This window comes from Phyllobates terribilis, unplaced genomic scaffold, assembly GCF_046119375.1.
Source record: "Phyllobates terribilis strain yellow unplaced genomic scaffold, ASM4611937v1 Scaffold_9__5_contigs__length_417890890, whole genome shotgun sequence".
NCBI classification, from domain to species: Eukaryota; Metazoa; Chordata; class Amphibia; order Anura; family Dendrobatidae; genus Phyllobates; species Phyllobates terribilis.
Window position 1 is genome coordinate 377856341 of NW_027362769.1, and position 13999 is coordinate 377870339.

The 13999-nt window shown below is 57.3% G+C and overlaps 2 protein-coding genes across 2 annotated transcripts in view; both read left to right on the forward strand.

The window, feature by feature from the left end:
• The window catches only part of LOC141161415 (uncharacterized), a 160648-nt gene that overhangs the window by 55356 nt on the left and 91293 nt on the right, over positions 1–13999 (forward strand). The window contains 2 exon segments of the mRNA XM_073646225.1: positions 2480–3929; positions 4536–5224. Of these exon segments, the coding sequence (XP_073502326.1) occupies positions 2480–3929; positions 4536–5224 (2139 nt within the window).
• Positions 769–1851, forward strand: LOC141162719 (uncharacterized; the record flags this gene model as incomplete). The annotated part of the gene is made up of 1 exon (XM_073649084.1): positions 769–1851. A coding segment is annotated over one exon (1083 nt), but the record flags the coding sequence as incomplete, so codon positions are not given.

The window sequence follows — 13999 nt, forward strand, 5'->3', positions numbered from 1 at the left end:
GACTCCGCAGACAACACAGACTCCACTGACTCCGCAGACAACACCGACTCCGCAGACTCCACCTACTTCACTGACTCCGCAGACTCCACCGACACCACCGAATCCACAGACTCCACCGACTCCGCAGACAACACCGACTCCACTGACTCCGCAGACAACACCGACTCCACTGACTCCGCAGACGACACCGACTCAGCAGACTCCACAGACTCAGCAGACTCCACTGACTCCACCGACTCCACTGACTCCGCAGACAACACCGACTCCACTGACTCCGAAGACAACACCGACTCCACTGACTCCGCAGACAACAACGACTCCACTGACTCCGCAGACAACACCGACTCCGCAAACAACACCGACTCCGCAGACTCCGCAGACTCAGGAGACTCCACTGACTCAACAGACTCCACCGACTCAGCAGACTCCACCGACTCAGCAGACTCCACTGAATCCACCAACTCCACTTACTCCGTAGACAACACCGACTCCACTGACTCCGCAGACTCCACCGACTCCGCAGACTCCACCGACTCAGCAGACTACACCGACTCAGCAAACTCCACCGACTCAACAGACAACGCCGACTCAGCAGACAACACCTACTCAGCAGACAACACCGACTCAAAAGACAACACCGACTCAAAAGACAACACCGACTCAGCAGACAACACCGACTCAGCAGACAACACCGACTTCACTGACTCCGCAGACTCCACCGACTCAGCAGACAACACCGACTCAGCAGACAACACCGACTCAGCAGACAACACCGACTCCAGAGACTTCACCGACTCCACTGACTCCGCAGACAACACCGACTCCACTGACTCCGCAGACAACACCGACTCCGCAGACAACACCGACTCCACTGACTCCGCAGATAACACCGGCTCCACTGACTCCGCAGACAACACCGACTCCGCAGACTCCACCGACTCAGCAGACTCCACCGACTCAGCAGACTCCGCTGACTCCACCGACTCCACCGACTCAGCAGACTCCACTGACTCCACCGACTCCACTGACTCCGCAGACAACACCGACTCCACTGACTCCGCAAACTTCACCGACTCAGCAGACTACACCGACTCAGCAGACTACACCGACTCAGCAGACTACACCGACTCAGCAGACTACACCGACTCAGCAGACAACACCGACTCCACTGACTCCGCAGACTCCACCGACTCAGCAGACAACACCGACTCAGCAGCCAACACCGACTCCACTGACTCCGCAGACAACACCGACTCCACTGACTCCGCAGACAATAACGACTCCACTGACTCCGCAGACAACACCGACTCCGCAAACAACACCAACTCCGCAGACTCCGGAGACTCCACTGACTCAGCAGACTCCACCGACTCAGCAGACTCCACTGACTCCACCAACTCCACTGACTCCGCAGACAACACCGACTCCACTGACTCCGCAGACTCCACCGACTTCGCAGACTCCACCGACTCAGCAGACTACACCGACTCAGCAAACTCCACCGACTCAACAGACAACACCGACTCAGCAGACAACACCGACTCAGCAGACAACACCGATTCAAAAGACAACACCGACTCAATAGACAACACCGACTTAGCAGACAACACCGACTCAGCAGAAAACACCGACTTCACTGACTCCGCAGACTCCACCGACTCAGCAGACAACACCGACTCAGCAGACAACACCGACTCCAGAGACTTCACCGACTCCACTGACTCCGCAGACAACACCGACTCCACTGACTCCGCAGACAACACTGACTCCGCAGACAACACCGACTCCACTGACTCCGCAGATAACACCGGCTCCACTGACTCCGCAGACAACACCGACTCCGCAGACTCCACCGACTCAGCAGACTCCACCGACTCAGCAGATTCCGCTGACTCCACCGACTCAGCAGACTCAGCAGACTCCACTGACTCCACCGACTCCACTGACTCCGCAGACAACACCGACTCCACTGACTCCGCAGACTTCACCGACTCAGCAGACTCCACCGACTCAGCAGACTACACCGACTCAGCAGACTACACCGACTCAGCAGACTACACCGACTCAGCAGACAACACCGACTCAGCAGACAACACCGACTCAGCAGACAACACCGACTCCACTGAATCCGCAGACTTCACCGACTCAGCAGACTACACCGACTCAACAGACTACACCGACTCAGCAGACAACACCGACTCAGCAGACAACACCGACTCAACAGACAACACCAACTCAAAAGACATCACCGACTCAAAAGACAACACCGACTCAGCAGACAACATCGACTCAGCAGACAACACCGACTCCACTGACTCCGCAGACTCCACCGACTCAGCAGACAACACCGACTCAGCAGACAACACCGACTCAGCAGACAACACCGACTCAGCAGACAACACCGACTCCGCAGACAACACCGACTCCGCAGACAACACCGACTCCGCAGACAACACCGACTCAGCAGACAGCACCGACTACACTGACTCCACAAACTCCACCGACTCAGCAGACTCCACTGACTCCACCGACTCCACTGACTCCGCAGACAACACCGACTCCACTGACTCCGCAGACTCCACCGACTCAACAGACTCAACTGACTCCACCGACTCCACTGACTCCGCAGACAACACCGACTCCACTGACTCCGCAGACTCCACCGACTCAGCAGACTCAGCAGACTCCACTGACTCCACCGACTCCACTGACTCCGCAGTCAACACCCACTCCACTGACTCCGCAGACACCAGCGACTCAGCAGACTCCACCGACTCCACAGACTTCACCGACTTCACTGACTCCGCAGACAACACCGACTCCACTGACTCCGCAGACAACACCGACTCCACAGACAACACCGACTCCGCAGACAACACCGACTCCGCAGACTCCACTGACTCCGCAGACTCCACTGACTCCGCAGACAACACCGACTCCACTGAAACCACAGACAACACCGACTCCGCAGACTCCACCTACTTCACTGACTCCGCAGACTCCACTGACTCAGCAGACTCCACTGACTCCACCGACTCCACTGACTCCGCAGACAACACCGACTCCACTGACTCCGCAGACTCCACCGACTCCACCGACTCCACTGACTCCGCAGACAACACCGACTCCACTTACTCCGCAGACTCCACCGACTCAGCAGACTCCACTGACTCCACCGACTCCACTGACTCCACTGACTCCACTGACTCCACTGACTCCGCAGACAACACCGACTCCACTTACTCCGCAGACTCCACCGACTCAGCAGACTCCACTGACTCCACAGACTTCAACGACTCCACTGACTCCACAGACAACACTGACGCCGCCGACAACACCGACTCCGCAGACTCCACTGACTCCGCAGACTCCACTGACTCCGCAGACAACACCGACTCAACTGACACCGCAGACACCGACTCCGCAGACTCCCCCTACTTCACTGACTCCGCAGACTCCACCGACACCACCGAATTCACAGACTTCAACGACTCCGCAGACAACACAGACTCCACTGACTCCGCAGACAACACCGACTCCACTTACTCCGCAGACAACACCGACTCCACTGACTCCGCAGACAACACCGACTCAGCAGACTCCACCGACTCAGCAGAATCCACTGACTCCACCGACTCCACTGACTCCGCAGACAACACCGACTCAGCAGACTCCACCGACTCAGCAGACTACACCGACTCAGCAGACTACACCGACTCAGCAGACTACACCGACTCAGCAGACAACACCGACTCAGCAGACAACACCGACTCAGCAGACAACACCGACTCAGCAGACAACACCGACTCCGCAGACTCCCCTGACTCAGCAGACTCCACCGACTCAGCAGACTCCACCGACTCAGCAGACTCCACCGACTCAGCAGACTCCACTGACTCCTCAGACAACACCGACTCCACTGACTCCGCAGTCTCCACCGACTCCGCAGACTCCACCGACTCAGCAGACTACACCGACTCAGCAGACAACACCGACTCAGCAGACAACGCGGACTCAGCAGACAACGCGAACTCAGCAGACAACACCGACTCAGCAGACAACACAGACTCAAAAGACATCACCGACTCAAAAGACAACACCGACTAAGCAGACAACACCGACTCAGCAGATAACACCGACTCAGCAGACAACAACGACTCCACTGACTCCGCAGACTCCACCGACTCAGCAGACAACACCGACTCAGCAGACAACACCGACTCAGCAGACAACACCGACTTCACTGACTCCGCAGACAACACCGACTCCACTGACTCCGCAGACAACAACGACTCCGCAGACAACACCGACTCCGCAGACTCCACTGACACCGCAGACTCCGCAGACAACACCGACTCCACTGACTACGCAGACAACACTGACTCCGCAGACTCCACCTACTTCACTGACTCCACTGACTCCACCGACTCCACTGACTCCGCAGACAACACCGACTCCACTGACTTCACAGACAACACTGACTCCACTGACTCCGCAGACAACACCGACTCCGCAGACAACACCGACCCCGCAGAATCCACCGACTCAGCAGACTCCACCGACTCAGCAGACTCCACCGACTCAACAGACTCCACCGACTCAGCAGACTCCACTGACTCCACAGACAACACCGACTCCACTGACTCCGCAGACAACACCGACTCCGCAGACTCCACCGACTCCACCGACTCCACCGACTCCACCGACTCCACCAACTCCGCAGACAACACCGACTCCACAGACTCCACTGACTGCGCAGACAACACCGACTCTACTGACTGCGCAGACAACACCGACTCCACTGACTCCGCAGACAACACCGACTCCACTGACTCAGCAGACTCCACCGACTCCACAGACACAACAGACTCCACCGACTCCGCAGACAACACCGACTCCACTGACTCCGCAGACAACACCGACTCCACTGACTCCGCAGACAACACCGACTCCGCAGACAACACCGACTCCGCAGACAACACCGACTCCGCAGACATCACCGACTCCACAGACTCCACAGACTCCACCGACTCCGCAGACAACACCGACTCCGCAGACAACACCGACTCCACCGACTCCGCAGACAACACCGACTCCACTGACTCCGCAGACAACACCGACTCCGCAGACAACACCGACTCCACAGACTCCACAGACTCCACCGACTCCGCAGACAACACCGACTCCGCAGACAACATTGAATCAGCAGACAACACCGACTCAGCAGACAACACCAACTCAGCAGACAACACTGAATCAAAAGACAACACCGACTCAAAATACAACACCGACTCAGCAGACCACACCGACTCAGCAGACAACACCGACTCAGCAGACAACACCGACTCCACTGACTCCGCAGACAACACTGACTCCGCAGACTCCACCTACTTCACTGACTCCACAGACTCCACCGACTCCACAGACACAACAGACTCCACTGACTCAGCAGAGATCACCGACTCCACTGACTCCGCAGACTCCACCGACTCAGCAGACTCCACCGACTCAGCAGACTCCACCGACTCAGCTGACTACACCGACTCAGCAGACAACACCGACTCAGCAGACAACATCGACTCAGCAGACAACATCGACTCAGCAGACAACACTGACTCCGCAGACAACACCGACTCAGCAGACAGCACCGACTCCACTGACTCCACAAACTCCACCGACTCAGCAGACTCCACTGACTCCACCGACTCCACTGACTCCGCAGACTCCACCGACTCAACAGACTCAACTGACTCCACCGACTCCACTGACTCCGCAGACAACACCGACTCCACTGACTCCGCAGACTCCACCGACTCAGCAGACTCAGCAGACTCCACTGACTCCACCGACTCCACTGACTCCGCAGTCAACACCCACTCCACTGACTCCGCAGACACCACCGACTCAGCAGACTCCACCGACTCCACAGACTTCACCGACTCCACTGACTCCGCAGACAACACCGACTCCACTGACTCCGCAGACAACACCGACTCCACAGACAACACCGACTCCGCAGACAACACCGACTCCGCAGACTCCACTGACTCCGCAGACTCCACTGACTCCGCAGACAACACCGACTCCACTGACACCACAGACAACACCGACTCCGCAGACTCCACCTACTTCACTGACTCCGCAGACTCCACCGACTCAGCAGACTCCACTGACTCCACCGACTCCACTGACTCCGCAGACAACACCGACTCCACTGACTCCGCAGACTCCACCGACTCCACTGACTCCGCAGACAACACCGACTCCACTTACTCCGCAGACTCCACCGACTCAGCAGACTCCACTGACTCCACCGACTCCACTGACTCCACTGACTCCGCAGACAACACCGACTCCACTTACTCCGCAGACTCCACCGACTCATCAGACTCCACTGACTCCACAGACTTCAACGACTCCACTGACTCCACAGACAACACTGACGCAGCTGACAACACCGACTCCGCAGACTCCACTGACTCCGCAGACTCCACTGACTCCGCAGACAACACCGACTCAACTGACACCGCAGACAACACCGACTCCGCAGACTCCCCCTACTTCACTGACTCCGCAGACTCCACCGACACCACCGAATTCACAGACTTCAACGACTCCGCAGACAACACAGACTCCACTGACTCCGCAGACAACACCGACTCCACTTACTCCGCAGACAACACCGACTCCACTGACTCCGCAGACAACACCGACTCAGCAGACTCCACCGACTCAGCAGAATCCACTGACTCCACCGACTCCACTGACTCCGCAGACAACACCGACTCAGCAGACTCCACCGACTCAGCAGACTACACCGACTCAGCAGACTACACCGACTCAGCAGCCTACACTGACTCAGCAGACAACACCGACTCAGCAGACAACACCGACTCCGCAGACTCCCCTGACTCAGCAGACTCCACCGACTCAGCAGACTCCACCGACTCAGCAGACTCCACTGACTCCACTGACTCCACTGACTCCACTGACTCCTCAGACAACACCGACTCCACTGACTCCGCAGTCTCCACTGACTCCGCAGACTCCACCGACTCAGCAGACTACACCGACTCAGCAGACAACACCGACTTAGCAGACAACGCGGACTCAGCAGACAACGCGAACTCAGCAGACAACACCGACTCAGCAGACAACACAGACTCAAAAGACAACACCGACTCAAAAGACAACACCGACTAAGCAGACAACACCGACTCAGCAGATAACACCGACTCAGCAGACAACGACTCCACTGACTCCGCAGACTCCACCGACTCAGCAGACAACACCGACTCAGCAGACAACACCGACTCAGCAGACAACACCGACTTCACTGACTCCGCAGACAACACCGACTCCACTGACTCCGCAGACAACAACGACTCCGCAAACAACACCGACTCCGCAGACTCCACTGACACCGCAGACTCCGCAGACAACACCGACTCCACTGACTACGCAGACAACACTGACTCCGCAGACTCCACCTACTTCACTGACTCCACTGACTCCACCGACTTCCCTGACTCCGCAGACAACACCGACTCCACTGACTTCACAGACAACACCGACTCCACTGACTCCGCAGACAACACCGACTCCGCAGACAACACCGACTCCGCAGAATCCACCGACTCAGCAGACTCCACCGACTCAGCAGACTCCACCGACTCAGCAGACTCCACCGACTCAGCAGACTCCACTGACTCCACAGAAAACACCGATTCCACTGACTCCGCAGACAACAACGACTCCGCAGACACCACCGACTCCACCGACTCCACAGACTCCACCGACTCCGCAGACAACACCGACTCCACTGACTGCGCAGACAACACCGACTCCACTGACTCCGCAGACAACACCGACTCCACTGACTCAGCAGACTCCACCGACTCCACAGACACAACAGACTCCACCGACTCCGCAGACAACACCGACTCCACTGACTCCGCAGACAACACCGACTCCACTGACTCCGCAGACAACACCGACTCCGCAGACAATACCGACTCCGCAGACAACACCGACTCCGCAGACAACACCGACTCCACAGACTCCACAGACTCCACCGACTCCGCAGACAACACCGACTCCGCAGACAACACCGACTCCACCGACTCCGCAGACAACACCGACTCCACTGACTCCGCAGACAACACCGACTCCACTGACTCCGCAGACAACACCGACTCCGCAGACAACACCGACTCCACAGACTCCACAGACTCCACCGACTCCGCAGACAACACCGACTCCGCAGACAACACCGACTCAGCAGACAACACCGACTCAGCAGACAACACCAACTCAGCAGACAACACTGACTCAAAAGACAACACCGACTCAAAATACAACACCGACTCAGCAGACCACACCGACTCAGCAGACAACACCGACTCAGCAGACTCCACCGACTCAGCAGACTACACCGACTCAGCAGACTACACCGACTCAGCAGACTACACCGACTCAGCAGACAACACCGACTCAGCAGACAACACCGACTCCGCAGACTCCCCTGACTCAGCAGACTCCACCGACTCAGCAGACTCCACTGACTCCACTGACTCCACTGACTCCTCAGACAACACCGACTCCACTGACTCCGCAGTCTCCACCGACTCCGCAGACTCCACCGACTCAGCAGACTACACCGACTCAGCAGACAACACCGACTCAGCAGACAACGCGGACTCAGCAGACAACGCGAACTCAGCAGACAACACCGACTCAGCAGACAACACTGACTCAAAAGACAACACCGACTCAAAAGACAACACCGACTAAGCAGACAACACCGACTCAGCAGATAACACCGACTCAGCAGACAACAACGACTCCACTGACTCCGCAGACTCCACCGACTCAGCAGACAACACCGACTCAGCAGACAACACCGACTCAGCAGACAACACCGACTTCACTGACTCCGCAGACAACACCGACTCCACTGACTCCGCAGACAACAACGACTCCGCAAACAACACCGACTCCGCAGACTCCACTGACACCGCAGACTCCGCAGACAACACCGACTCCACTAACTACGCAGACAACACTGACTCCGCAGACTCCACCTACTTCACTGACTCCACTGACTCCACCGACTCCACTGACTCCGCAGACAACACCGACTCCACTGACTTCACAGACAACACCGACTCCACTGACTCCGCAGACAACACCGACTCCGCAGACAACACCGACTCAGCAGAATCCACCGACTCAGCAGACTCCACCGACTCAGCAGACTCCACCGACTCAGCAGACTCCACCGACTCCACAGACAACACCGACTCCACTGACTCCGCAGACAACACCGACTCCGCAGACACCACCGACTCCACCGACTCCACCGACTCCACAGACTCCACCGACTCCACAGACTCCACCGACTCCGCAGACAACACCGACTCCACTGACTGCGCAGACAACACCGACTCCACTGAGTCCGCAGACAACACCGACTCCACTGACTCAGCAGACTCCACCGACTCCACAGACACAACAGACTCCACCGACTCCGCAGACAACACCGACTCCACTGACTCCGCAGACAACACCGACTCCACTGACTCCGCAGACAACACCGACTCCGCAGACAACACCGACTCCGCAGACAACACCGACTCCGCAGACAACACCGACTCCACAGACTCCACAGACTCCGCAGACAACACCGACTCCACAGACAACACCGACTCCACCGACTCCGCAGACAACACCGACTCCACTGACTCCGCAGACAACACCGACTCCACTGACTCCGCAGACAACACCGACTCCGCAGACAACATCGACTCCACAGACTCCACAGACTCCACCGACTCCGCAGACTACACCGACTCCGCAGACAACACCGACTCAGCAGACAACACCGACTCAGCAGACAACACCAACTCAGCAGACAACACTGACTCAAAAGACAACACCGACTCAAAATACAACACCGACTCAAAATACAACACCGACTCAGCAGACCACACCGACTCAGCAGACAACACCGACTCAGCAGACAACACCGACTCCACTGACTCCGCAGACAACACTGACTCCGCAGACTCCACCTACTTCACTGACTCCACAGACTCCACCCACTCCACAGACACAACAGACTCCACTGACTCAGCAGAGATCACCGACTCCACTGACTCCGCAGACTCCACCGACTCAGCAGACTCCACCGACTCAGCAGACTCCACCGACTCAGCTGACTACACCGACTCATCAGACAACACCGACTCAGCAGACAACATCGACTCAGCAGACAACATCGACTCAGCAGACAACACCGACTTAGCAGACAACACCGACTCAGCAGACAACACCGACTCAAAAGTCAACACCGACTCAAAAGACAACACGGACTCAGCAGACAACACCGACTCAGCAGACAACACCGACTCCGCAGCCTCCACTGACTCCGCAGACAACACCGACTCCACTGACTCCGCAGACAACACTGACTCCGCAGACTCCACCTACTTCACTGACTCCACAGACTCCACCAACTCCACAGACTCCACAGACTCCACTGCCTCCGCAGACAACACCGACTCCACTGACTACACAGACAACACCGACTCCACTGACTCCGCAGACAACACCGACTCCACCGACTCAGCAGACTCCACCGACTCAGCAGACTCCACTGACTCAGCAGACTCCACTGACTCCACCGACTCCACTGACTCAACAGAGAACACCGACTCCACTGACTCCGCAGACTCCACCGACTCAGCAGACTCCACCGACTCAGCAGACTCCACCGACTCAGCAGACTCCACCGCCTGAGCAGACTACACCGACTCAGCAGACTCCACCGACTCAGCAGACTACACCGACTCAGCAGACTACACCGACTCAGCAGACTACACCGACTCAGCAGACAACACCGACTCAGCAGACAATACCGACTCAGCAGACAACACCGTCTCAGCAGACAAAACCGACTCCGCAGACAACACCGACTCCGCAGACAACACCGACTCCGCAGACACCGACTCAGCAGACAACACCGACTCCACTGACTCCGCAGACTCCACCGACTCAGCAGACTCCACTGACTCCACCGACTTCACTGACTCCGCAGACTCCACCGACAACACCGACTCCACTGACTCCGCAGACAATACAGACTCCGCAGACTCCACCTACTACACTGACTCCACAGACTCCACTGACTCCACCGACTCCACCGACTTCGCAGAAAACACCGTCTCCACTGACTCCGCAGACAACATCGACTCCACTGACTCCGCAGACAACACCGACTCCACTGACTCCGCAGACAACACCGGCTCCGCAAACAACACCGACTCCGCAGACTCCACCGACTCAGCAGACTCCACCGACTCAGCAGACTCCACTGACTCCACCGACTCCACTGACTCCGCAGATAACACCGACTCCATCGACTCCGCAGACTCCACCGACTCCGCAGACTCCACCGACTCAGCAGACTCCACCGATTCAGCAGACAACACCGACTCAGCAGACAACAGAGACTCAGCAGACAACACCAACTCAGCAGACAACACCGACTCAAAAGACAACACTGACTCAGCAGACCACACCGACTCTGCAGACCACACCGACTCTGCAGACCACACCGACTCAGCAGACAACACCGACTCAGCAGACAACACCGACTCCAATGACTCCGCAGAATCCACCAACTCAGCAGACCACACCGACTCAGCAGACAACACCGACTCAGCAGACAACACCGACTTCACTGACTCCGCAGACAACACCGAATCCGCAGACAACACTGACTCCGCAGACTCCACTGACTCCGCAGACTCCACTGACTCCGCTGACAACACCGACTCCACTGACTCCGCAGTCTCCACCGACTCCGCAGACTCCACCGACTCAGCAGACTACACCGACTCAGCAGACAACACCGACTTAGCAGACAACGCGGACTCAGCAGACAACGCGAACTCAGCAGACAACACCGACTCAGCAGACAACACAGACTCAAAAGACAACACCGACTCAAAAGACAACACCGACTAAGCAGACAACACCGACTCAGCAGATAACACCGACTCAGCAGACAACAACGACTCCACTGACTCCGCAGACTCCACCGACTCAGCAGACAACACCGACTCAGCAGACAACACCGACTCAGCAGACAACACCGACTTCACTGACTCCGCAGACAACACCGACTCCACTGACTCCGCAGACAACGACTCCGCAAACAACACCGACTCCGCAGACTCCACTGACACCGCAGACTCCGCAGACAACACCGACTCCACTGACTACGCAGACAACACTGACTCCGCAGACTCCACCTACTTCACTGACTCCACTGACTCCACTGACTCCACTGACTCCGCAGACAACACCGACTCCACTGACTTCACAGACAACACCGACTCCACTGACTCCGCAGACAACACCGACTCCGCAGACAACACCGACTCCGCAGAATCCACCGACTCAGCAGACTCCACCGACTCAGCAGACTCCACCGACTCAGCAGACTCCACCGACTCAGCAGACTCCACTGACTCCACAGAAAACACCGACTCCACTGACTCCGCAGACAACAACGACTCCGCAGACACCACCGACTCCACCGACTCCACAGACTCCACCGACTCCGCAGACAACACCGACTCCACTGACTACGCAGACAACACCGACTCCACTGACTCCGCAGACAACACCGACTCCACTGACTCAGCAGACTCCACCGACTCCACAGACACAACAGACTCCACCGACTCCGCAGACAACACCGACTCCACTGACTCCGCAGACAACACCGACTCCACTGACTCCGCAGACAACACCGACTCCGCAGACAACACCGACTCCGCAGACAACACCGACTCCGCAGACAACACCGACTCCACAGACTCCACAGACTCCACCGACTCCGCAGACAACACCGACTCCGCAGACAACACCGACTCCACCGACTCCGCAGACAACACCGACTCCACTGACTCCGCAGACAACACCGACTCCACTGACTCCGCAGACAACACCGACTCCGCAGACAACACCGACTCCACAGACTCCATAGACTCCACCGACTCCGCAGACAACACCGACTCCGCAGACAACACCGACTCAGCAGACAACACCGACTCAGCAGACAACACCAACTCAGCAGACAACACTGACTCAAAAGACAACACCGACTCAAAATACAACACCGACTCAGCAGACCACACCGACTCAGCAGACCACACCGACTCAGCAGACTCCACCGACTCAGCAGACTACACCGACTCAGCAGACTACACCGACTCAGCAGACTACACCGACTCAGCAGACAACACCGACTCAGCAGACAACACCGACTCCGCAGACTCCCCTGCCTCAGCAGACTCAACCGACTCAGCAGACTCCACCGACTCAGCAGACTCCACTGACTCCACTGACTCCTCAGACAACACCGACTCCACTGACTCCGCAGTCTCCACCGACTCCGCAGACTCCACCGACTCAGCAGACTACACCGACTCAGCAGACAACACCGACTCAGCAGACAACACAGACTCAAAAGACAACACCGACTCAAAAGACAACACCGACTAAGCAGACAACACCGACTCAGCAGATAACACCGACTCAGCAGACAACAACGACTCCACTGACTCCGCAGACTCCACCGACTCAGCAGACAACACCGACTCAGCAGACAACACCGACTCAGCAGACAACACCGACTTCACTGACTCCGCAGACAACACCGACTCCACTGACTCCGCAGACAACAACGACTCCGCAAACAACACCGACTCCGCAGACTCCACTGACACCGCAGACTCCGCAGACAACACCGACTCCACTAACTACGCAGACAACACTGACTCCGCAGACTCCACCTACTTCACTGACTCCACCGACTCCACTGACTCCGCAGACAACACCGACTCCACTGACTTCACAGACAACACCGACTCCACTGACTCCGCAGACAACACCGACTCCGCAGACAACACCGACTCCGCAGAATCCA